A 27,214-nucleotide genomic window follows, 5' to 3' on the forward strand; every position below is an offset into this window, starting at 1 on the left:
GAACAGCCACTAAACTTCTTTTTATAGATAGTGGGACATTGTAGAAGGAATATTCCCTTTTAGCAATAAGAATAGTGTTATTTATGCATAAGATTCCCTTTGTATCAATTTACGCTTTGCTAAAAGAGCATTCCAAGAATTTCAGGGACTAAATGGATTCAGTAATGTCAGTAGACTATCATTCTTCTATCTGCAGAAACAGAGAATGTTAGTGCTAGAATAACATCTCTCAGGGATCTAGTCCACACTCTTTCATTTTGTAATTGAAACAGAAGCTCAGGTATGTTTAGTGACTTGCCAGATCACATGTCTCCTAAGAGACAAAACGATCAAACTAAAGAGTCCTAATTCCCAACCCTTTGCCCTGTCACTAGAATAGCCTTCCCTACCCCCAGAGGAAAGCCCTCTTATTCTGATTTGAAGAGTGAAGTACTAAATACTAATACTTAGGCTAGTAAATACTAGCCTATATAATTGGTCATTTTACAGAACTTGAAATTAGAAGTGAGCTTGACACTCCTGCTCTGTTCATCCCCAGTTAACTGGATCAGGCTGTATCAGCTAAGAGCCTTTGAGAAATCTATTTTCACTCATTAGTGGAAGAACAGCAAAAGGACCATCATCCACACAGAGCTGCTTAAGGCACAACTGTATGAGCAGCAACCAGCCCTGTAGAACGTTACCAGCCAGGGGCTGTGGGAGAGCGGACAACCATCCCTATCCAAAGAAGGCTGAAAGAACATTAGAGATGAACAAAGATGTGGGTCACAAACTCTTCCATGGTAGAAGCAAAGTTTTGGAAATAAGGGAAGATACTCTTTTAGATGAAAACAATAATTCCCAGTCCTAGGATGACCAGACATTTAAAGGGTGGCAAAATAGAAGTTCAAAAGGAATATTCCCTCTGTTACGGCAGCTGGGTGAGCCTAAGGAAGCTACAAAATTGGGCTGGCAGGCAGGTCAGAAACTGCTCCTATACTTTCCCATTGAGGAGCCATCAGCACCAGGGAATTCTGCAGCTGAGGAAGTAGATGAACTAGAAGACCCTGATGACTGGGTGACTGGCTTCCCTGGCCAGTGGCAGCTTTTAGAAAGTTCTCTTAGCCAGCTGAACTTCGCAGACCAGCTGCGCCCAGCCAGGATGTGACTATGGACTCCTTATTGATTCCAGCCTTCTCAAAGCAAGTTGCTTCCCTTCAAGAATACATGTTCTGGGACTTAGGAGGGAATCCTAAAGATTTCAGTATTTCTTCCTTCCGAATAGAATCTCCTATTGGTGAATTATAAGCAGCATGCTGGCGGGTATCAACCTTCTTCTGCATGACCAGCGGAAAGACTTATTTAGGTGAGTGGGGGCTTGCGTCATAGTGGGGTAAAAACTGAGAAGAGTAATCTAAACTACTCATACTATTGACATCTCTGACATAATATTTTACAACTGTTTAGGGGATTCACGGTTAACAGTGTGTAGCACTGGTTTGTCTTTTACTTCAATTATGCAAAACAGAGATAATCAAGATGAATCCTGAAGCTGCTCTTTCTGGAATAACATCCACTTTGTAACTTCTTTCCTTTTTATAAAATCATTTTTCTCTGGTTTGAATGTATCCTCCAAAGTTTACATGTTGGAAAGTAAATCCTCAATGCAACAGTGTTGAGAGATGCGCTCTTTTATGAGGCAGAGCCCTCACGAATGGATTAATGACATTATCACGAGAGTGGGTTAGTTATCGTGAGAATGGGTCGTTGGTAAAAGGATGAATTTGGCTCCCTGCATTCCCCATTCCATCCGTCTCTTTCTCTTTTGGGCATGCACATGTGTTGATGTGTTCATGTGCTCTCTTGCCTTTCCGCCTTATGCCATGGGACGATGCTGCAAGAAGGCTGTCAGCAGATGTGGGCCCTTGACTCTGGACTTCCCAGCCTCCAGAACTGTAAGAAATAAGTATCTGTTCTTTATAAATTACCCAGTCTCAGATATTCTGTTATAGCAGCACAGAACGGACTAAGACACCTTTATTTTGACTGAGGTTTAGTTTCCTTAGTTATAATTTGAGGGAGTTAGACTATATAACTTTTGGGATCCCATACTATTTTCTCTTTTAGAAATTGCTTATTTTTCAAGAATAGTTGATGAGGTTTTTGTTTTTAATAAGTATTTATACTTGGGGAATCAAATACACATGAAGAATGAATAGGTGACCATACTAACATATCACAAAACATTTCAAAATTCTAAGTAAATCTTACTGTTTCAGAGCATCTTGCTAGCTTGATTTTCATCCTTTGAATTCCTGTAAATGAACATTTAAGAATTTTGCCAAGTTCCAAAGTCTTAAATTCCATTATTTATTTACTTGCAAGTTAACCTTAATTGGAAGACATTTACCTTCTTTTCTTTCATGTGTTAATAGACCACTGCTACCAGGCTCCCATTTACTTCTGAACTATTTAAATGGTATCAACTAATGACAAAAAAAATCTCCCTTAAAGAAAAGCCCTATAATTAAACAGCCACTAATCAGAAAGTTCTAACGTGAGTTAGGTAATATTAATCAGAAGCACCTTTTGCTTGAGTTCATGGATTTAAGCAAACAAATTTATATATTTTTATATAAATGGAAACAAAAAATCTGCAATTCAATTAGCAAGCAAACATTTTTAAAAAAGGTTTGACCTAAGTATTTTAAAGACCTCATATTGGGAGAGAGAAAGATAAAAACATTAACTTAGGACTTTGATAACTTAAGTATTTCCATCAATTTATCTAGAGTAATGTAATAATAATATAAATAGAGCATAAATAATATAAATAGAGCATCAACGTTTAAAACCAGCAGAGAAAAAAAAGAAGTTAAAGAAAGTGAAACCAGGAAAAATACAACAAAATAAGGTAAAAATACAAACATATCAATAATTTCAGTAAATACCTAAACTAAATACTGAAAGTTATACGTCAAAATGGTCAGACTGGCTTAGAAAAAGAAATACAACTATGTGCTATTTGAAAGAGACATCTAAAACATGAGGACCCAGAAAAGTTGAAAGGGATAGAAAAAGATAAATATGGTATACCAGTCAAACATTAACCAAAACAAAATGGTATGGTTTTATTAATACTAGAAAAAAAATACTTCAAGGCATTACTCAAGATGAAGAGAGTTACAAGGAGATATAACAATTCTAAATTTGCACACAGCTAATAACATCCTTCAAAATACATAACTAAATCTGATATAGTATAAATAGAAATGGACAAGTTCACCATCATAACGGGAGGTTTTAACGTGTTTCTCTCAGTAATTGACAGATTTAAAAGAGAAAACATTAAAAATATAGAAGTGTTGAACCACACAATTAGCTAGATTTACCTAACACACATATATAGAACAGAACCAAGGGCGCATTATTTTTGAGCTCATATGGAACAATTTCAGAACTTGCCATGTACCATGGAGCAAAGTCCAACAAATTTCAAACAGGTAGTATCAGATAGCCTTCTCTAACAACACTAAACAACTAGAAATTAATAAGAAAAAGTAAACAACAAAAAACATAAAAAAAAATTGGAAATTAAGAAATGTACTTTCAACTCACGATAAAAAGGAAACCATAATGGAAAACAAAATATTAAAAACTGAACAATAGAAAAACTGCATTTTAAAATGTATGAAATGCAGCTTAACCAACACTTTAAAATTTATAATCTTACGTGTTTACATTATAAAAGAAAGGGTGGAAATTTGTAAATGATACAAATTGGGAACTTAGTAAAAGGAAAACAGCATAAACTTTTAAAAGGTAGGAGAAAATAGCATAGAGCAGAAATTGAATAAAATTGTCATCTTAAATGATAGAAAAAAGGAAAGCCAAATGTTCTTTAAAATGACTAATGTAATTGACAAAACTCTGACCAGATTAAGCAAGAAAAGAAGTAAAAACAGAGAAATAAACCGATTTTGTATTGAAAGAGGACTTTACTGCAGATTTTTCAGAATCTTAAAAGGTAATAAGATACTATGAATCACTTTATGCTCATAGATTTGAAAACTTAGGTAAAGTGGACAAATTCTGAGGGGGAAGGTGAAGCTGGGTATTGAGAACTTAACACAGACTCAAGTAGAAATAGAATACCTAAATAGTCCTATAATCATTAAAGAAATTTAACCTGTAGTTTAAAATATTTCCTCAAATAAAACTTGGGGCCTAGTTTTACCTGGAAGGCCTACCAAACATTTAAGTGATAAATACTATCAATCTAACATAAACTATTCCAGAGTATACGTAAAGAAGGAACACTCAGCAATTCTTTTTATGAGATTAATACAATCTTAATACCAAAATTTAGAGACAGTAGGAACCAGGAAAATCTCCAGTCCACTTGCTTCCACCTATGAACATAGGTGCGAATACTCTAAACAAAACATTGTCAAACAAAATTCAGCAAACAAAACAGATCATGATCAAGTTGGGTTTATCCCAGGGATGCATGGTTGATTTAACATTAGAAAATCAATGAATGTAATGGGTGCAGCACAGCCACATGGCACATGTATACATATGTAATAAATCTGCACGTTGTGCACATGTACCCTAGAACTTAAAGTATAATAATAATTTAAAAAATCAGTGAACATACTTTACAGAATAAATAGATCTGCAATACTAACTAGGGAGACTGAGGTGCAACGAAACCTTCAGGCTCTTAAAAGCACCACTGATCTTTCTCGGTACCAATGTCCTCAGAAGGATATAGCACAGGGATGAGAGTTTAACAGAAGGACAGTGTCAGAATTTCTTTTTCTGTGAGAATCCTTGTAGCATTCTGGCAGAAGTTTACACAGCCAAGCATTAGCTGTTTTCTTTTGCCTCCCTAGATGATGTCTCAGAATCAAGGAGAAAAAAAAGATTCAGTCAGGTGAACACAAGTGGGTGTAGACACACCAGCTGAAAGGTCACATCTCCACAGAAGCCAATATTTCTTACAACTCCATAGCACAGCTTCCTGACTTCTCATAGATGACGTGCCTAGTTGTAAGAGTTACGCACTCAGGAAAGCGCAGCCGATGTCCCTCTATCAGGTATTCGTAGTTCAAGGATTGTTCCTCCCAATCCAGATGCAGTTTACCTGTGGGCTCATTTTTACCATAAGCAAGTATGCCTAGCAACATAACTGACCTACTGTATTATCAGATTACTAGGTAACCTAAACTATAGTAAACAAAGGTCAAATTATTAACGGAATGGGGAAAGGTACTGTTAAGCCCTATTCGCAATAGATGGAGAACATTCATTTGATTTTAATAATGCAGAAAAAGCATTTAATCTAATTCAACATTTATTCCTGACAAAAAATTAACCCTGAGAAAACTGTGAATAGAAAGAAATGTCCTCAAGTTGACAAGAAAATCTGCAGCAAAGCTCATACTTAATGGTGAAATATTGAAAGCATTCTGTTAAGATCAGTGGTAAGACACGAATGCCTGAAATTGTCATATCTATTAGAAATTGTACTGAGGGATCTAGACAGTGTGGTAAGGCAAGACAGTGAAATATGTGATATAAGGATTGGAAAGGGAGAAACAAGACTATTATAGTAGAGAGATGTTATGCTTATCCAGATAGAAAAACCCAAGGTAACCTGCAAGTGATTCAAATAGAAAATTTCCCATGCTTCTTATCTCTTAGGTGTATAAATAAGCCCTAGCTTAAGGACAAAATATTGATTTTTTTTTTTTACCTTTTATAATTAAGAGCCTTGAATTCAGGACCCTTTGCACAAAAAGCCTCTTTTTCTCCCCCCACCTTGGAGATGAAATTTCCCTTTTTTGCCCAGGGTGGAGTGAAGTGGCACAATCTTGGCTCACTGCAACCTCCGCCCCCGGGTTCAAGCAATTCTTCTGCCTCAGTCTCCTGAGTAGCTGGGATTACAGGTGCCCGTCACCACGCCCAGCTAATTTTTGTATTTTTTTTTAGTAGAGATGAGGTTTCGCCATGTTGGCCAGGCTGGTCTTGAACACCTGACCTCAGGTGATCCTCCACTTTGGCCTCCCAAAGTGCTGGGATTATAGGCGTGAGCCACCGCGCTGGGCCACGAATAGCCTCTTTTTGACAGAGGCTCTCTGGATGTACAAGTGTGGGATTGCCCATGGATGCACGGAATCGGGTGTTCTGGGTGAGTAGCTCTGGAATATACATAAAAATTTGTTCTGAGGTATTCTAAAGTTATTATTAAAAATCCTGGTTTTGATTTTTTTGTCATTTGCTTCTCCCTTTTAAAAACCAAGTCAACAATTGAGTTTAGAAGGCTAAAATTTGATTAGATATAAATGAAACCTCTTTGCCCGAAGGATGTTCTTGTAGCATTCTAATACTAAGATTGGGTTAGATTTCAACAATGAGATGAAGCTTTTAAGTATAGAAACCTATTAAAATGTACAAGCTGAAAGCAAGACTTCATACATCTGATTAATTAATCTCATAAAAAAACTGATATTAATAGTAACATAGTGCAGGTAAGAGCCTCCTGAGTGAAAAGGGAAAAGACTTGGATTCTCATTCACAGTGTGGCAATGGAATAACTTTAGTTTCCTTTTCTGTAACATGAAGTTGAATTGGATCCTTTCTGAGATCCCTTATGGTCTTAAATGGTTTCTGGATCCTTGAATATTCCTTTTTTTTTTTTTTTTTTTTTGAGATGCAGTTTCACTCTGCCGAATTCGGGGGAGTGCAATGGCGTGATCTCGGCTCACTGCAACCTCTGCCTCCCGGGTTCAAATTATTCTCCTGCCTCAGCCTCCTGAGTAGCTGGGATTACAGGCATGCGCCACCACGCCCAGCTAATTTTGTATTTTTAGTAGAGACAGGGTTTCTCCATGCTGGTCACGCTGGTCTCAAACTTCCAACCTCAGGTGATCCACCTGCTTTGGCCTCCCAAAGTGCTGGGATTATAGGCGTGAGCCACCGTGCCTGGCCCATTTTATCTTTCAGTAAGAATAAATTTACCTAAAATTGAAGGATGGATTAAATAACCTTTCGTTTTTTTTGTTTTTGTTTTTGTTTTTTTTGTTTTTTTTTGTTTTTTTTGAGACGGAGTCTCGCTCTGTGGCCCAGGCTGGAGTGCAGTGGCCGGATCTCAGCTCACTGCAAGCTCCGCCTCCCGGGTTTACGCCATTCTCCTGCCTCAGCCTCCCGAGTAGCTGGGACTACAGGCGCCCGCCACCTCGCCCGGCTAGTTTTTTGTATTTTTTAGTAGAGACGGGGTTTCACCGTGTTAGCCAGGATGGTCTCGATCTCCTGACCTCGTGATCCGCCCGTCTCGGCCTCCCAAAGTGCTGAGATTACAGGTAAATAACCTTTCTAATGGGGAGAGAGAGAGGGAGAGATAATTTTCCAGATTGCTGGTAGCAGGATAAAAAAAAAGGAACTTACTTATCATATACTGGACTGGCTGGGATAGTCATTTTTTTTTTTTTTTAAATACATTTACCTCCTACACAAACCTGCTGTTTTGCCTCTTTTATTACTATAATTTATATCAGAAATCATGTCTCTTAAAGATTTTTGTTTTTGTTTTTTTGAGACGGAGTCTTGCTGTGTCGCCGGGGCTGGAGTGCAGTGGCACGATCTCCGCTCACTGCAAGCTCCGCCTCCCGGGTTCACGCCATTCTCCTACCTCAGCCTCCCGAGTAGCTGGGACTACAGGTGCCCGCCACCACACTCGGCTAATTTTTGTATCTTTAGTAGAGACGGGGTTTCACCGTGTGAGCCAGAATGGTCTTGATCTCCTGACCTTTTGATCCACCCGCCTCAGCCTCCCAAAGTGCTGGGATTACAGAAGATGGTTATTTTGAAAGCATCAACTAGTATATAAAATTTTTCCTAATTTGTGTGTTGCATATCTGAAGTATTTATTTCAGTCTGTGGGTAGGGAGAGCAGAATAGGAAAACACAATATGAAATTGTCAAATGAAGAGAAGCACTGTAATGGGAAATTCTTCTAAGTGTATCTTTCAGAAACACAGCTTGTTTACAAATGGGGCTGTGATGCCAGAAAACTAATAAATTAACTTACAAATGAGAAATTCAGAGCAGTGATTATCCCTGATACTATTACTAGTTTCTTAGTGTAATCTGAATAACTAGACCCAGTTGGTTTACTCCCAGGACCTATACCCTCAATTTATTTGGTATTTTATACATGTATTTTCTGAGGAAAACAAAAATTTTGAAGTCTAAGGAATCAAAGTTTTCTTTAGCAGGTAGAAAAGAGATAATAAGTATTTATTAATAAGATTAAGAGCACTTCCGTTTTTATCATTTTAAGAAAGACTGTCAATGATTAGCAGTTGGTTTGCATCCCTCAAACAATTAATAACAACAACCTCTAGTTACTTTAAGGAAAGATGTTAAGCTTTGAAATCTGAACACATAACTAAATGATAAGCAACCTCGTCTTCATTGGGATTTCATGTGAGTAGAATCTCATTCTATTTTTTTAGTTATTAATATACAATGCTATTAGATTTCAATGCTAAAAACTATAAAACATTGCTAAGGGAAATTAAGGAAGACTTAATTAAATGAGAAGCTACATCATGTTGATAGTTTAGACAATACTGTTAAGATGTCAGTTCTTCCCAAAGTGGTCTCTAGTTTGAAAGCAATTCCAATAAAAATCCCAAGTGTTTTTTTTTTTTTTTTTAGAAATTGATAGTTTCCAAAATTTAAATGAAAAATCATAGAACCCAAATAGCAAAAATGAATTTGAAAAAGTAATATGAAGTTATTCACCTTGGCATTTATTACTGTACTCCATTGTGCTGTGTGAGTGATGGGCTACCAACTTGCATATACAAGCACCACTTTCTTTGGCAGTGGTAATGAATTGGAAGATTCCCTGCTATTTTCTTATTTATTTTAGTATGTTGTAGCATTATATTTTAGATTTTTTTGTCTTGTTTGTTAAGGCATAATTTCTATGCATTAAAATTTACTCTTTTTAAGCATACAGTTTGATGAGTGTGCAGTCAGTTGTCTCCTAGACCACTAGACCCTGGTACTCAATGATCTGATTTCAGTTCCTATAGTTTTGTCTTTTCTAGAATGTCATCTAAATGGAACCATGCAGTATTGTAGCCTTTTGTGACTGGCTTCTTTCACTTACTTTAAAAATTCATCCATGCTATTGCATATATCAGCAGTTTGTTCCTGCGGTGGCTTTATAATGTATCAACTTGGCTAGGCCTAATTATATTTCCCAAAATTCCCTTCCTTGTATGCTTCCAGTTACAAGAGACATTTTAGCGTGAGACTGGAGAGCAGAAGTGAAGCAGCAGCTGTTTTGTTCTTGATGCGGGCACTTCTGCAGCTCACACGTGCTGTAACTTATCTGCTGGTTCACTTTGCTAATATGGGGCAGTAGCAAGGCCTACAGCTGACCCACCTTTCCTTGGATCCTCCTTCAGCTTCTCTGATTCCTGGGTCAAGTGAATGTTTAGCAACATACTTGCAAAAGCAGGTGGCAAAGGGCAACACTCCTCCAACAGGGTACCACATCATAAAGTTGGAGATGAGAGGAGTCACATGGGACTTGGTCTGTCTTCATGGGTTCCAGCTTGTCCCTGATCTCTCCCACTTGACATCCACCTTTTCTTCCCACCTGCCTACCCTGTGGACTTCCAGCTTTGCTCCAGCATTAGATGAAAAAACAGAGACTTACAGAGACTGCTTACCAACTCCAGCAATTGTGTAACGTCAGATCCCTGTAAACAAATCACTATACACATACATACATGTGTGCCTGCAAATATTCTAGTAGCTCTGTTTCTCTGTGAGTGATACAATTCCTTTTTACTGCTGAATAAATTGTCATTGTATGGATGTACAATTTGCTGATCCAGTCACTAGTTAATGGACATTTAGTTGTTTTCAGTTTGACAGCATGAATACAGCTTCTAGAAATGTTCACATACAGGTCTTTGTTTTGGCAGATTATTTCAAAATATGGCACAGTAGTCCCCCCTTATCCACAGGGGATATGTTCCAAGACCCCAGTGGATGCCTGAAACCACAGATACTTCTGAGCCCAACTGCTGTTAACTGGAACACGCTTCTGTTCATACCATCTACCCACAAATTTAATGCCTTTTCCATCTTAACTAAGCACTTCCCACACTGTGGCTGTAACTTTTGCAGTTTCAGGTGTAACAGCAAAATTAGCACAGATTTTTTTTCTTTTTCACAATTTCCCAGGCAAAAGATTCGTTCTTACTGTAGATGTTACCATATGTACATTTTTTCTCTTTCCTGAAGTTCCTTAAGTCAAGAGCTTTCACCTTTTCACTTAAAGGAAGCACGCTACAGCTTCTCGTTGGCGTATTCAAATTGCCTGCATCACAACTCTTGCACTTTGGGGCCATTATAAAGTAAAATTAGGGTTACATATAAAGCAAGGGTTACACAAGCAGTGGGATGCCATGACAGTCGATCTGATAACAGAGAATGATGCTAAGTGATTAAGTGGTGGATAGTATATACTGTGTGAATATGCTGAACAAAGGGATGATTCATGCCCAGGCAGGATGGCATGAGATTTCATCATGACTCAGAACAGTGAACAACTTAGAACTTAAGAATTGTCTGAGCATGGAGGCTCACACTTGTAATCCCAGCAATTTGGGAGGCTGAGGCAGGAGGATTGCTTGAGCCCAGAAGTTCGAGGCTGCAGTGAGCTATCATCGTGCCACTGCAGAGAGAGTCTGGGCAAAGAGAGACCCTGTCTCTAAGAAATAAACAAACAAAACCTCAAGACTTATTTCTGGAATTTTTCATTCAATATTTTTGGACTATGATTGCCTATGGGTAACTGAAACCATGGAAAGTGAAACTGCAGATAAAGGGGGACTACTGTATATCTAAAGTTTTAAAAATTGGTAAGACAATGGACAGACTCTATCCATTTATCATCTAATGTCAAATTTTATTCACCTTTTTTCTTACACGATGCTGTCATTCAAAATGTACCTCATAGGCAACTCAACTCATGCATACAGTAGGCACTCTATAAATGTTTTAATAATTACGTATTTTTTAGAATGACTAAAAATCCAGATGTAAAATCCCAATTGGGAAGTGCATAATCCCATTGTAGACAAAATATATAACTTTACAATAAACATTTTTATAAGAATTTGCCCCAAAGAGGGAACACTTAAAATTTAGAAATTAAACAATAAAAATGCAAAAGCAAGATGAAACACAATACTAACCTATTTAGACAATGATCCCTGGATCGGTGGTGCTTACAGACCAAGGGTTACCTGCACCCTGTGGCGTAAGACCATCTGACATTCAGTTAAGAGGAGAATTATATACCTAATACCCTCTTAACTGGAAATGCTGCAAGAATATATAATAGCCTATGAAAACATTTTAGCTACATTCCTTTATGTGAACACACAAAAAATTTAAACACATATTTTATTCTTTAATTTTAAAAAACCAATGATTTTCATCTTAAGCAGCAAGAATGATCCACAAATAAGTATGAAGTCACTTTTATAGAAGCTATGTTAAATTCTGGAAAGTACTTTGGGAGATAAGCTCAAGAACCTTAGTCCAAATATAAAACAAATCATTCCCAAATATAAAACAAATCATTCCATTAAACAGACTTCCTATGTTTTACAAAAACAAAACAGGTTGTGACTACATGTGATAAAGTGTCTCCTATCTTAAAACTATAAACATTCACTCCAACTTGAAAAAAAAATAGGACTATTATGATACGAAAAAATTAAAACCAACCAAATGTCGACAAGTAGCTACGCAAACTTATAAACATAATTGAATGCTCTAGCTAAAAAATAAAACATCTACTGACTATATTTTTCAAAAACTATATAATTCTATAAAAATTTAAATATGTGGACTAACTACATGAATACATGGAAATGTATATATAAAATATTAAGTGAAAAAAATGTTAAAAATATAAAGTGATTATAACCATGTAAAAGTAAATATATTACAATAACAAAAACTGAAGTGAATTTAAATTGAAAGACATAAATAGACTCAAATATTAGGGTTTTTTCTTTGTTGCTTAAGATTATAACAAAATACAAAAGAAAAAAATAGACTATTATTTTAGATAAAGTTATACTCCTAAACAATAAATACTGAACTATACGTGAACTCCTAAAACAGAGATATTTAAACCATAACTTCTATATTTCAAGTGTATCCTATGAAGGAGATCAGCCCACATTTGCCGATCTTCATTTTACAACTGCCCCTCTAAAACATAAAAAGAAAACATTTTAAAACACTAAGTGAGAAAACCAAGCAGCATGCTAACAAAATCTATCTACTTAATCTGTTTTGCTTTTGCAAAAAGCCACTAACAGAAGGTTTTAAAAAACTAATTCAATATACATACTTTACATAACATATTTATGCTATAAATATTTTAAAGAATGGCTTTTACATAATTCTTTATTTCAATATATATCTCATTAATTTCATTGCAAGTTATGCAATATAGTCTTTTGGATCTGTTATTGAAAATTATTCTCTTCATGATTTAGAAAATGGTTAATTTCTTGGATAAAACATAGCATATTTAGAAGTCCGAAAGCCAAGTAAATCTCTTATTTCATTTCGGAATTTTGACAGATCTTGACGCAGTTCATTTAGATTTTCCACAGTTGCCTGATCTGTACTTTGCATTTTCTGTCTCATGGAAGTCAAGTACCGATGCACTAGGCAGCACATCACTTTTTGATAGTTTTCATCTCTCTTCTGTTTCAAATTTCTCCATTCCTTCAAAACAACAATATGATACTAAGGATATGCAGAAACAATATTTAAATGAGGTAGAGTTCAAAAATATATTCACAGACACAAACACATCTTTAAATGCTTTATTAGACTACAGTTTTGCTACTACATGGTATAATATTCAACACTTGTTTAAAACAAATATAGCCTGCATATTAGTTTAATGCATTTAATTTTATGTTTATCTTGATTGAAAAAAATTAGTCTTAGGAATCCTTAGTTTATAGCAGGGATTGGCAAACTACAACCCACAGGCCAAATATGGTCCACATCCTGACTTTACAGCCTGTGAGCTAAGAATAGATTTTACAGATGAACATTTATCATCAATTGATAATAACACTAATTTTAAACTCTAGTTAAGTGAAAATTTATCCCCTCCCAAAAGGAATTCCATTCTTTTCATTAGTAGATCTGTATTTAAAAAATTATTACTGTTATTGTTATATTTTCAATTTTATCCATAAAAGTTTTGTGAAAATTTGTTTTCTCTCTTATTGTATCACTGCTTACACAGTATCTCTGATTTTGTCTCAGCCTGAAAAGTGTAAACTATTTACTATCTGGACCTTTACAGAAAAAATGTCCCAACCCCTGGTTTATAGTAACATATATTGAATAATTGATGTATTGAATGGCTTTCAAGAACCAGAAAAATATGAGCTGATTCTAGTAGTCATTCTTTAGCTACAGTGACAGAATAGGTATTTCGAATATTTCCCATGTTTTAAAACTATGAGATGAAATTTTATATATTGGAGGAATCTGAAAAGTAAAAAAAAAAATCTCAGTACTGTCTCTCATTCTTAATAATTATATGTATGTGTGTGTATACACACACACACACACACACATTTGTTTGTTTCGAGGTGGAGTCTTGCTCTGTCACCCAGGCTGGAATGCAGTAGCTTGATCCTGGCTCACTGCAACTTCCACCTCCTGGGTTCAAGTGAACCTACTGCCTTAGCCTCCTGAGTAGCGGGGACAACAGGCATGCACCACCACACCCGGCTAATTTTTGTGTTTTTAGTAGAGACAGGGTTTCACCATGTTGGCCAGGATGGTCTCGAACTCCTGACCTCAAGTGATGTGCCTGCCTCAGCCTCCCAAAGTGCTGGGATTACAAGCATGAGCTACCGCGCCCAGCCCTCTCACTCTCAATAGTATTTATTGAATCCTTACTTAATGTTGGATGCAATGCCATACATTAGGGAACACAGCAGTGAAAAAAGTCAGACAGTCACAGCCCTTAGGGAACTTGCATACTTATGCTTTAAGAAATATCTGAGATTAGGAATTGTTAAAACTTTTATGTTGCCATTCAAGCTTCTAATTTCTTACCTTTAAACTGTTTTGCCGTTTGACCTTGCCTTTTGATGTATGAGAGCAAATCCACTTACTGAGGCTACTAATCATATAGCAGATAGTCTTTGGTGAAGGAATGATGTTGAAAGGTGGAGGTAACGTACATTTATCGTCAAAGTAGCTAAGCCATAACTTCGCTCGAGCAAACTTCCATTCTTTGTCTTCATGATTCTATATAAAAGGCAAATTAAAAAGCAAAGTAGAATAGGAACACACACACAAATATGGGGGATGTTTCCACACCTTGTAGAAAAAATTTTGTTCAACATTTGCAATTATTATACATTACTTACATTTTAAAAATCTATAGTTAATTTTAAAATACTATTTTTCAATTCTTATAATCTTATAATCTTTGGCTGTTTTATCTATTGTATGCACTTAGTATGGTCTGAGGAGAATATAAAGTTTTTAAAAGAATGAACTTACTGCTATCAACTGAAAGCTTTTATGAAGCATTGCCACCAGCAGTTTGGTAAGCACAATCACAACCACCACATTGTATGTACCAACAATGACAGCTCCCACAAAGGACTGCAGTTCTTCTCCATAGCTAAATCTTGTGACAAAGATTGCCACATGCGCTAAGGAGAAAATATACCAGAACAAAGCAAAGCAGGTGCCAATGAACCTGTAAAGACAATTGCATTTCTGTTTAAAAGGCAATTAAAGAAATTAGCAAAAACAAATAATTTGTTTATATCAAAATTATTTAAATAAAACACTGATAATCCATGAACAATTTTTTATTTTAAAATGATGTTGATTTCCACAGTACAGATATGTCTTACTTTAAACAAAGAGACAGGCCCTAAGAAGATAAATTATTCATAACTCTTTAACCCCTTGCTGCCTTTCTCTCTGTTCTCAACAAGGCAGCCTATATGATTTGTTAATATCTAATTAGATTTTGTCACATCTCTGCTCAAAACCTTCAAATAACTCAATTTCAATAACTCAAAATCCTTACAAGGGCAAAAAGGTCCTACATGATCCCCATTACCTTTCTGACTTCATTTCCTACAACTCCCCCTCCAATTCAACACATTGCATCCACACTGCCTGCCTGGCATTTTCTTGAACATGCCAGTCATGCTCCTACCTCTGGACACTGGCCTTTGCTGTTCTCTCTCTCTGTAAATGCTCTTCCCCCAGAAATCTTCTTCATGGCTTACTCCTTTACCAGTTTTAGATCCTCACATGAATGCTATCTCTTCTGGGGCATTCCTTAGCTCCTTAGCTAAAACTGAACTCTGACACACAGATGCTCTTTAGCTCATGCTTTATTTGTCTTTGTAGCCCCGACCATTGTGTAACATAATAAGTATTTTACTCCTCTTTTTATTGCCTGTATCACCTCCCTAGAATGTTAAGCTTCATCAGGATAGTTTTGTTTACTAATGCTTCATTTGCTCAGCACTTAGAGCATTGTCTGGTATATAGTAAAGGCTACACTGACACTCATTAATCTTATTCTTTACATAAGATGACACACAAAATAACTAAAGAATAGTTGACACATAATAGGAACATGACAAATGTGTCCTTCCACACCCCTTCTCCATTGTTTTATTTAAAAATGAGGGGAGGTATTTTGTTTACCTCAAAACAGGGTGTTCAAATCCTTATGATACATTAGAGAAAAAAATGTTCATGAAGTTCTAATGATTCTCAATTCTAATGACCTCTTAAAAAGTGTTGAAGCTGTGAGTGTTTTTGGCTGTAACAATGACTGAGAGTTGCTACTGACATTTAATACCTGAAGGACAGAGATGCTGAACATCTTGCAATATATGGGACTGACAAAGAATTGCTCAAAATGCTAAGAGCACACAAAATGCCAATAATTCCTCTGTTAAGATAGACTGCAGTAGGGAAGACAAGGTAATAACTTGGACCCACTGTTTAAGATTCTGTATGTAAAGATGACTATAGTGACTCATGAAAAATAAGTATTTATTAAAGTTTATGAACATTAATAAGGAATTTCTTAAAATTTGAAGTTCTATTTCTATAGATACTAATTCATATAGAAGATGGTTAAAAGACAAATATATTTACTAAAACATTTAAAAGACACTCACGAATGGAAGGTATCATTGCTTTGCTGTTCACAGAAGATGCCTACACAGTCTTTCTGCTCCTTTGAAGTATATCCTTTATCATACAGTTGTGTCAGTCCAATTGTGAAAGAAAACAAAACAAGAAGAAACATCCCAAGAAATTTTCCAAAATCTTGTAACATCTGTCCCATTGAAATCTGTGGAATATATTACACAGGTATTCATTAAGATTATCAGAAAAACAAAATATTAAATATAAATGACCCAGCAACAAAAGGAAGACAAACACATAATCCACAGGCCACCCCTTCTATTGCGTCTGGTTGAGATAGACCAGCATTTTAAAAACATTGAAAATCCAGCTGCCTAACAAAAAGTCATTTGAATCATACCAACACTATCATTGTTTAGAAGGCATGTTCTTGAACCTGGATCAGGTTTTCAGAGGACATTGTTGCTATGGAGATAGAGGCCGAGATACAGAGATTTAAGAAAAGGCTGAATTTGCAAGGGATAAAAGGAAAATACCCTGCTCAAACTTAAAGAGAAATAAATGTTTATATTTACATAGCTTCTTAAATTTTACAAATATAAAATCATTATGGGGCAAAGTATTTCACCTGACTTTTGAAACCAGTTCCTAAAATCAGCATTTCCTGCTACGGGACTGCCATAATTTCTTTTGCTGAGGTGACAGACTTTCACTTTGGGTCCATTTTAAGAAAATACTATGTGTGCAAGCCAAATGAGGGTGTCCAGTATTAGTAGTGAGTATGTTTTGTAGTTTAGACATGTATAGTGCATATAGAAGCTTTAATCCTAATTTCATTCTCCTTCAAAATTTAGATTACGTACTTTTCATAAATTCTTAGTTTTTAAATTGGCATATAAATTTGGGGAATAATGTGATAGTACTTTTTTGACCCAGCAATTCTATCCCTAGAAATTTAACCAGTAGATAGAAGTACACAAAGATGTGTGTATATACAAGGATTTACACTGCAGCATTGTTAGAGGTAGCAAAAAAATTTTAGAAAATCCTCAATATTGTTTTTAGTTTTTATCTTTTAATTTTTTTTGGGGGGGGGGACTTTCCTGCAAAAACCAGAAGGCCTGCTAGACAAATTCTAAACAAGCTGTAACATTACTCAACATTGTTTTTAAAAAGAATGAAGAACATCTACATGTGCTAGCATACAAAGATGTCTGTAAGACAGTAAGTTCAAAAAGCAGGGTGTAAAACTGTATGTATATGTGGAACGGCTCCCATTTCTATTTTGTTAAAGGATAGACAAGATACATATTTTAATATAGATCTGATTTAATATGCATAGGAAATTTCTGGAAGTTTACACAAGAAATTGTTAACCATGTTTATGGAAGTATATATAACTAAGGGTATAGAAGGCAGACTTTTTTTTTTTTTTTTTAAGACAGAGACTCTGTTGCCCAGGCTTGAATGCAGTGGCGCGATCTTGACTTACTACAAACCTCTGCCTCCCAGGTTCAAGTGATTCTCCTACCTCAGCCTCCCAAGTAGCTGGGATTACAGATGCCTACCACCACGCCTGGCTAAGTTTTTGTATTTTTAGTAGAGATGGGGTTTCACTATGTTGGCCAGAATGGTCTCGAATTCCTGGCCTCAAGTGATCTGCCCACCTCAGCTTCCCAAAGTGTCGGGATTACAGGCGTGAGCCACCGTGCCTGGCCTCATTATTTTTGATATACAAAAATTAGTGTTTTGAAACAACCCTTCCTCAAATTTAATAGATCAAATTTATATAATTAATTACATCAAAGTTCAAATAAAATTCCTAATTGGCCCAAGTCTGCCAGCATAGCACATCCCTGCTTTCAGTGATACAAAATGGTAGCCACAGGCAATTGGCCAGATGCTTCCAGCCCACTAAAGTGGACCAGCTATTTAAGCAGAAGAGGTGAGTTTAAATTCTTAGGCATGCCACAAGCTAGTAACCCAGACTCTGCCAGAGTGGAGAGATCCAATATGCCTGACTTGTGCTTTTGACTAGACCATGCGGTACTTTTCAAGGCCTATGCTTCCCACACTTGGCCCCCTTATAAAATTCTGACACAAGAAGCGGGGGACATTTAGAATCAGAAAACTCAAAATATGTAAGAAGGAGAAGAAATGCATTTTCCTCTTAATTAATGACAGCTTTATTGGATCACCTTGAGAAAGAAAAACATCCATTCAGATTGTGGTTGCTTAGAATAAAGCTATACCATCTCAGTAGAGAACTCAGTAGAGAACTCAATCCCTTATGACAATAAGAATACAGTAACTGTTTTTGATAACTACAGAAAAGATCACCTTGAGGAAAGTCTGGACACTGTAAGCTTACAGGTAAATCAGGTTTTCCAATAGTGACCATGTATAATTTTAATTTTAAAACATGTAATCAAACTAGCTTTAATTTAACATGTTTTAAATAAATGTAATCGAGTTCAATATCAAGGTAAAAAATTCTGAATGAGAATACCACAAACTTCATGACTTGCTTAAATTTTAAATTTAAAAAGAAATTTTTAAGAGACAGAGTTTTACTCTGTTGTCCAGGCTGGAGTATGGTGGTGCAATCACGATTCACTATAGCCTTGACCTCCTAGGCTTGAGCCATCCTCCCCACTCAAGCCTCATGAGAAACTAGGCGCATACCACCATGCCCGGATAATTTTTAAAATTTTTTTGTAGACAAGGTCTTGCTGTTTTGCCCAGGCTGGTCTTGAACTCCTGGCCTCAAGCTATCCTCCCGCCTCAGCCTCCCAAAGTGCTGCAATTAGAAGTGTGTTCCACCATGCCTGGCCTGACTTGTTGTTTAATAGCATGATATTGGTTCTTATACAAGAAGAACTAAAAGTAAAACAGTGGATGTCACTTAAGTGAATACTGGCTTGAAGATACTAACCAAATATTCATGTGAGAGGCAAATATTAAAAACAGTAAATTTATTTTATACTGAGAGATTATAAGGTTTATGTATTTGTAAAAGTAATACTAATGCTTTCTCAAATATTTTTAAAAACTATTTGGCAGTTTAACTTGAGAAATATGAAAACTTGTGAAATGAAAAGAGAAAGGTAATTAAAATATTAATACTGAAATTTACATAGGAGTTAATACTAGTACACACAGAGGAAAAAATTCTTGCTAATCAGAAAAAGTGAAATTAAAGCAAACCACTAAATTAGCGTAACTTAAAAAAAGCACCAAATGCTATTAATGTAGTGAAACTATTTTTACACTGCTTGTGTTACAGAAAATTAACACACTCTACTGTAAAAAAATAAAAATACTGAGGTGTCAGGTGGATCATATCTTTTGATCTGTTAATACTATTTTTGGAGACTTATCCTTAGAAATAACAGAGGCAAAAAGCCTCATACACACGAGTACTATGCAGAACAACAAAAACAACCTAAATCCCTCGTAAGGGAAAGGTTGCTATCATTAGGCTCATTAAATTACAAAAGTTGCTAACAAAAGAAAGCAATAATAATGACAATTTCTAGTCATTGTCTTTCCAAATCTCCCTCCAGAATAAAGCCGTAATTATCTGTCCAAAAGTTCTATCTAAGCAAGCCACCCAGGCTCAAAAACCTCCTTTGCACATGTGGTATTAAAATTCCTGGCAAAGAGACCTTCAGTCTCTTCAGTGTCCAGCCCAGCCTGTCTTTTTTAGCCTCATTTCCCCAACTCCAATCCACAGTCCAGCTATAAAGGATAGGCTGTCTTCTCCAAGCACACTCTGCTTTATGACTCCACACTTCTGCATGTTATCTCCCCCTTTGTCCTTTGCCAGGCAGGCTTCTCATCCCTTCAAGGCTCAGATCAAATGCCACCTCCTCTAAGGAGCCTTCCTGACTCTCTCCAGATACTTCCTCAGTCACAATTCCAAAGTAACTTTGTTATTGCTAAAACAGTCTTTTTGACTTCATACTAGTATTTATGTTACGTTTGTCTCCTCTAGCAGTCTTTAAGAGCAGGCACCATGTCTTAGTAAGCTCCAGAGCCTGGTGCATTAATTAAAATGTTGAATGATTCTTTACCATTTTCCTAGTTTCTTAATTAACTTAGTTAATTAACACCAAGTCCTGGTTCTAACACTGTGTGAGCTGGGCCTTAGTTTCCTGATCTATACAAGGGATACAGTCAAATGGTGCATCTGCATGTAATTTTTCAGCTTTAACCCAATCAATTTAACCAGTATCTCTGAGGGTAGGACTTGAGAATCTAGGTTGAACGTGCTCCCCAGGTGATTCTGCAGCCCCACCAGTTTGGGAACCTCTGGACTACATGACTCCTCGGTTTCTCTAACTATAATATGCACCAAAAATGCAAAACACCTGAAATAGCTCTTTACTCATTAGAAGCAGCACCAACATGCCACTTATATTATACAGGCTACTAAATAAAACCTGATAATTATCCAGTAAAACCAAACAATTCACTAGAAATAAAATACACACTCATGTCTCAAGTACTAAGCTTTCCAAGTTTTCCTGTATTATTTTTCAGGTCTGCCATAGTTAACTAACTATAAAAGGAATGGAAAAAATGGACCTAAACATTTATGTAAAGCCCACCATGTGTCAAGTACTCTGGTATGCATCTTACATACACTGACCCATTTAATCCTCACAACAACGGATTAAGAAACTGAGGCTCACAGACACTGTAAACAGTAAGTGATGGAGCAAGATTTTGAACCAACCTGTCAGAATCCAAGGGGATGTTCATTCATTTGTAATATTAGTAGCTCTAATAATTAGACCAAACAGAAAAGCAAGACATTTAGATACAAGCACTTTCAAGTACCGTAAATGTTGAGGCCTAGGAATGCATGCATAGACCTCAAGGGCTCCCCTCCTTTGGTCTGATTTGCTCATCACCACCACCCCAGAACTAATCCTTGCCAGAGACTTCTGCTTTGGGGCTCCTCCTCAGAGAAACCTAATCAATGTAAGTGCTGCCTTTAAACTGTCTAGAATCACATGATGTGGCAGATTTCCCTAGGAAACATTTCAACCTCTGGGAAAGAAATGCACCTCCTATCCTAAATGAAGTAAGAAGGGGAGGAACTTTAGGGAAGAAAAGGGATTAATATTTGAGAAAATTCCCAAATAACATATTCCCCTCCAAAAAAAAAAAAAACAATATTTTTTCCACTTAGTTTCTCTAGATGTGAGGCCTGAAAGCATGAGGTCAAAAACAAGCTGAAGTGGGAGACTTGTTGCTTTTGTAAGGACTTGTTAGCATAGCACCAAAGAAAAGGTGGTGATGTTTTACAGTGGGAAGGGGAAGAAAGAAAGAGGAAGGGCAAACAGGTCCACTAGACTTTATGTCTGGGTCTTATCAAATATGACAATCATAATAAACTTTAGCTTTCTCTGGATTGATTTTGGATTTGACAGTCCCTTGGACAGCAGGAGTAAAACTCCTTGAAGGGTTGCTTTCTCTGAAGGCCTTGCCTCTTTCTCTTCTATCCTCCTCAACCCACTCCACCCTACACTTTAAATGTCAGATTCAGTTAGAAGCCTCTCACTACTTAGTACCAGTAACTGCTCTCAAAATATAAGCATACCTCATTTCATTACACTTCAGTTTGTGGTGGTCCACAGATACTGTGTTGTTTGTGGCAACCCTGTTTTGAGTAAGTCTGTGTGCCATTTTTCCAACAGTATGTGCTACAGATGGGTAAGAATCAGGGACCCACGCAGCAGAGTCTTGGAGCAGGAGGAACTGTTAATAATCACATCTTTTGTACTAAGCTACAAGAATAAAGACAGGAAGCATGTGGGATCTGAGAGAGGGCCCCACCCTGGGACCAGGTAAGGAAAAAAGGAAATAAGGAAAAAAGGGCAGAGTGCTGTGTGGTCATGGGTTGTTCTGTCTAAATTATCCAACTGTCAGTGTAAAAGGTTGTTTAATTCATTTGAAACATGTGACTTGAATAATTTTTTTAAAATCTGTAAATTATTAAAGCCTGCCCACAGAAGTTATTATACAATAAGAGTTAATGAGGGAATCATATTATTCTTTAATATTATACAACCTGCAGGGTGATTTAGTATAGTGATTAAGACCACTGGCTCTGGAGCCAAACCACCTAGGCTGGAATCCCAGTTCTGCTACTTACCAACCATGTGACCTTGCGCAAGTTACTTAATGTCTCTATGCCTCAGATTCTTCCTCTGTAAAATGGAAATAAAAGAGTCTGCCTCTTAGAATGGTTGTGAGGATTAAATGAGGTAATAAATGTGAATAAAGACTTTAGAACAGTATCTGGCACATAGTAAGGGCTCAATAAATGTCTGCTGTTATTACTACTGTTACCACAATTATGTATAGATTCTATCTTCATGTCTTTTTTTCTTTAAAATATAAAGCATTACTGATTTATGCCCAATCATGTTTCTTATATCTGCTGAAGTGGATTAGCTGGCATCCTTCATTAAAGCAAGAGAAGAAACAACACAAAAATGCCTATCTATTTAGCTTTGTAGTTACCATTCCCTTTGGGTATATTTGTATTTTGTTCATTCTTCTGTTTAGATCCATATTCCCCTATGTTATTGTAGTCCTTCCACCTGAAGGACTTCTATTAATGTTCCTTGTAGTGCTGGTCTCCAGTGATGTATTCTTTTAGCTTTTGTGTGTCTGGAAAAGTCTACATTTTACCTTCATTTTTGAATGATACTTTGCGAGGTAGAGAATTCCAGGTTGACAGTTGTTTTTTTTTCTTTCAGTGCTTTACAAATGTCACTCCCCTGCCTCCTTGCTTGCATTGTTTCTGACAAGAAATCTACTGTCATCCTTACCTTTCTTTTTCTGTATATGATGACCTGTTATTCTCTGTTTGTTTTGAAGATTTTTTCTTTATCGCTGATTTTCAGCAGTGATATACTGAATATGATGTCCCTTGGTGTGATTTTCCTCATGTTTCTTGTGTTTGGAGGTTTATTGAACTTCTTGGATCTGTGGGTTTGTAGTTTTCTTCAAATTTGGAAAATGTCTGCTATTATTTTTTCAAAAATTTTTTTGGTCTCTCCTTTTTTCAGGGATTCCAGTTACATTAGTGTTAATATTAGGCTGCCTGAAGTTGTACCAAAGTTCACAGATACTCTTTTCACTTTTAAAAATTCTTTCTTCTCCATTTTATTTTGAATAGTTTCTATTGTTACCTATTCAAGTTTACTAATGTGTTTTTCTGCAATGTCTAATCTGTCATTAATCACATCCAGTGCATGTTTCATGTCACAGTGAAATTTTTGTCTCTGAAAGTTTAATATTTTTTTTTGTTTTTTTTTTTTACATCTTCCATGTCTCTACTAAACTTTAAACTTTTTGTACATATAGAACACAATAATAATAACTGTTGAAGAGTCCTTATCCGATAATTCTAACATCTGTGTTGCTTTTGGATAGGTTTTGATGAACACATTTAAGTTACTTGGAAAAAATTTAATCCTTTCACATCTTGCTTTTAATATTTGTTCGCTGAAACCAGAGCAGTGTGTAGGCTAGAGATAAGTATTGAGGCAAGACCCTTCTAAGTACTCTACCCAATGATCAGTGTATTAAACAGGCATTCTCCTCTACGTGAGCTCTAAGTACTGTTTCCACTAATCCTGTCGGATGAGATGGTTCTTTCCCTGCCCCAGGTAGTGTCCTCACATGCATATGCTAATCAGTACTCTGCTGAATACTCAAGGGAGACAACTGCAGATCTACAGAATTTTCTTTCTGTGCTGCTGTGTCCTCTCCAGTACCCTTCCTGCAAACTCTAGTCTTTTGGGTCTCACTGGCCTCTCATATCGGTCTCCTAAATCCAGATTTCTGCCAGGCTTTGACTGCAATGACCCACTCTGCACAATAGCCTAAAAATTCTCACAAAGCAGTAAGCTGGAGTAATCTTTGTTTCTTGTTTCTTAGAGATCACTGTTGTTTATTGCCTTCTGTCTAGTTTCTTATAAGCTGTTCTTTCATATATTTTGTTCTTTTTTCCTTTTTGATTGCTTTAGGTAGAAGGGTAAATCCAATCCTTATTACTCCGTGTCGGCTGGAAACAGAAGTCAGAAATTGACTCTTCATTCCTAAACAATATTATACTTTCTCCTTTTTAACCCTTTAGAGGGGTCCATAAAGAAATTTGTAGTATAGAAACCTAGTTCTGTCATCCATTTTCAGTTTAAAAAAAAAAAAATCAATGTGCATGTAAAAACACTGTAGACTCTTGATTAAAGCATTCATAGATGATATTAGTGACAAAAATAAATCAAAAGAACAGATAGTTTAAGCCAGTGTTTCTATGGCTTACTATGTTTTGGAAAAATACAGAGACTTGCACATATTTCATGAAAAACAGGTATGAGGTTAAATGACTTTAGGTAATGATGATTTGAATAAGGCTAAACAAATTTCTTTCTTTCTCAGAGGCTTTAATGTGATAACATGCACTGTCAATTCCCAAAAGAGGTATACAGTATGCAGTGTATCCCAAACTTACTTAATTCAGAGCATCTCACAGGACTTGGTTAAGAAAGAGCCACACTTCAGGAAACACTGTTGCTGGATGACAGCACAAGCCTAATCAAATCAGGTTTTTCCTATATATTTTATTTTCATATCCCTGTTTGGAGAAGGTAATTATGCCTTTTATTTAAAATATCACCTTTAAAAATATGACACAATCTAAATTGTTAGTAAATTTTGAATTAAGGAAAAATGAATATTGTTCAGATTTTCAGAATTAATAAGCTATAGTATTACATAGAGCTAGCAGAGTTGACCCCACCTTCTGAAAACAACCAGTTACGAAACTCTGTGGGGTAAATGCAACCAATTGTGAGTCTTGTCTTTGGTGCAAAGTGACTGAAAATTTAGTCTTGAATTCTCATACATAATCATACTACTTTGGACAAATCGTATCCCATCTCAAAAGCTCAATTTCTTTAACTATAAAGTATTATAAAATATAAAGCTGAACTACATAGCCTCTATAAATTTTTAAGCTCTAAGTATGCTACTTTCCAACTTATTACATTTAATATTTACTAAACAAAAGTGAAGGTATTCTTTTAAATATAGCTTATTCAAAATCATCAAATATTATTTTTGTTTGCACAGGTCCTCCTTTATACTTATAACCTAAAATATTTAAAACTTTAAATGTGAGATTCATTTTGACAAAAAGCAGATTTTTATGTTACTCTACTGTCTGAAGTGCAATTATATTTTAAACATATCTATGTCTATGGAGTGGGGGGAGGAGGCTAATGGATCACAGCGTAATAAACTTGGAATACCTGAAAGCAAAGGATTATCACTGAGCCAGAAGCAAAGCAGATAAACATGCTGTGTCCTTCTAATTGCTACTTATTCTCAAAAGCAAAGTTTAGCTTTAATATCATGAGAGAACAGTATTCCAGTGGACAAGTAGAAAGATGTAACAGTAATGACATCTAACAAATGTTCTTTAAGAAATTTTAATTATTTACCTGTAATGGACCCAAGATAGAGCTGGTTGTATACATAAAAAAGAGACGAAGATAACTTAGAACATTTGCAAATGCAAAAAGCCCTTCTGCCACCAGTGTAGGATGGAATGCATCCCAATCCTTCCGATCAGCAAAATCATGAAACTAAGGTTAGGAAGAAAAAGCCAAAGGTAAATAAGCTCTCTCAATTTAGGAAAATAAAAGCAAGTATTCTGACTGTTGAAAGAAAGCCATTTTAATTTTGTCTTCTTATAGGGAGATCTCCACTTACATTTTATAGGGTTCTTCTTTTTAAATAGAAATAATATTTTAATGAAATAAAAGATTATTATGTATGTGAGGCATTATCACTCTATATGAAGAGGTTTTTCCATAAACTCTTAAATTTTAGAAAATTAAGTATTTTTTAAATGATCATTAAACTTTTTATCAATGAAATGTTGGCTAGTTTTCTTAAATTTCACAACACAAACGTTAAGTACATGTGCTGTCAATTAATTCCCTATCATATTACATGAACCTACTCCTTTGACTTGGAATTAGAGTTTTTTCCCCCCTTTTAAATACAAAATAAAAAAGAGGGCATTATTGTACCTAGACATAGCGGTCAAATGTCCCCATTGCCTGGGATAGTTTAAGATGCTGTACCAGTTGTCCTGGCATAATTATTAATAGTGCCCCCTTTCACTCTCAAAATGTCCTGATTTGGATAATAAATTATATGGGTACTTCACTTATAGAACTAAAGAGATCAATATGAAAAAGCAATGTCTCTCAGTCCCATTATCAAATAATTTATCTATATATGACCAATTTTTATTTTCTGAGTAATTTCATACTCTAGACACTGAACATACCTAACATATTCCATAGTACTGATCAATTAAATAGAATTTTTTAATAAAGTAAAATGATGTAAAACAATGAGCTTGCCTTTTCAATAATCTATAAACTAATAAAAAGAAAAACAGAGAATATTGTATATTTTAGTTCCTTGAATGTGACACCCCAGAAGAATTCTAAACTCAGGGTTTAAACAAAGTTAGTTAACACAAAATTTATTACCCTTTCTGGGCTTGGGGGAACTTAAATTTTGATGAAAGTAAAATTATAAGTTATCTATAAGGGTAGATTTTTGTCAAATTCTAAATAAAATATATAGTTATTAGAAAAATAATACATCACTTTTAAAGCTGATAATCATGATTTGAAATGTGTAAAATATTATATAATGGAATGGAATGGAATGGAAACTCTCTTTCTGGCAGATATAAAGATATCTAAAACTAATCATTTTAAGTTACTTTGTTCTCATTTTAAGTATATACAGGTTAATAAGCTAAAAGAACCTAGGGTCAGATATAAGGAATTGGCATGTAGTAGAAAGAAAATGCCTAGACAGAGCAGGATTTAAATCCAGTCTT

General features: G+C 35.7%; 1 protein-coding gene and 1 non-coding gene across 5 annotated transcripts in view; both read right to left on the bottom strand.

Moving 5' to 3' along the window:
- Positions 1 to 10,960: 10,960 nt before the first annotated feature.
- The window catches only part of TRPC1 (transient receptor potential cation channel subfamily C member 1), an 81,571-nt gene continuing 65,317 nt past the window's right edge, over positions 10,961 to 27,214 (bottom strand). For all 4 annotated transcript variants that reach the window (XM_031663707.1, XM_031663706.1, XM_031663709.1 and 1 more), the window contains 5 exons: positions 25,791 to 25,934; positions 16,293 to 16,468; positions 14,638 to 14,839; positions 14,185 to 14,379; positions 10,961 to 12,825 (listed from right to left, as the gene is read on the bottom strand). In XM_031663707.1, the coding sequence (XP_031519567.1) occupies positions 12,598 to 12,825; positions 14,185 to 14,379; positions 14,638 to 14,839; positions 16,293 to 16,468; positions 25,791 to 25,934 (945 nt within the window). In that variant the 3' untranslated portion in view covers positions 10,961 to 12,597. The remainder of the gene's footprint in view (positions 12,826 to 14,184; positions 14,380 to 14,637; positions 14,840 to 16,292; positions 16,469 to 25,790; positions 25,935 to 27,214) is intronic.
- LOC116273980 lies at positions 17,357 to 17,418 on the bottom strand. The gene has a single exon (XR_004182465.1). It is a non-coding gene; the product is annotated as a U7 small nuclear RNA (small nuclear RNA).

This window comes from Papio anubis, chromosome 2, assembly GCF_008728515.1.
Source record: "Papio anubis isolate 15944 chromosome 2, Panubis1.0, whole genome shotgun sequence".
Lineage (NCBI taxonomy): Eukaryota > Metazoa > Chordata > Mammalia > Primates > Cercopithecidae > Papio > Papio anubis.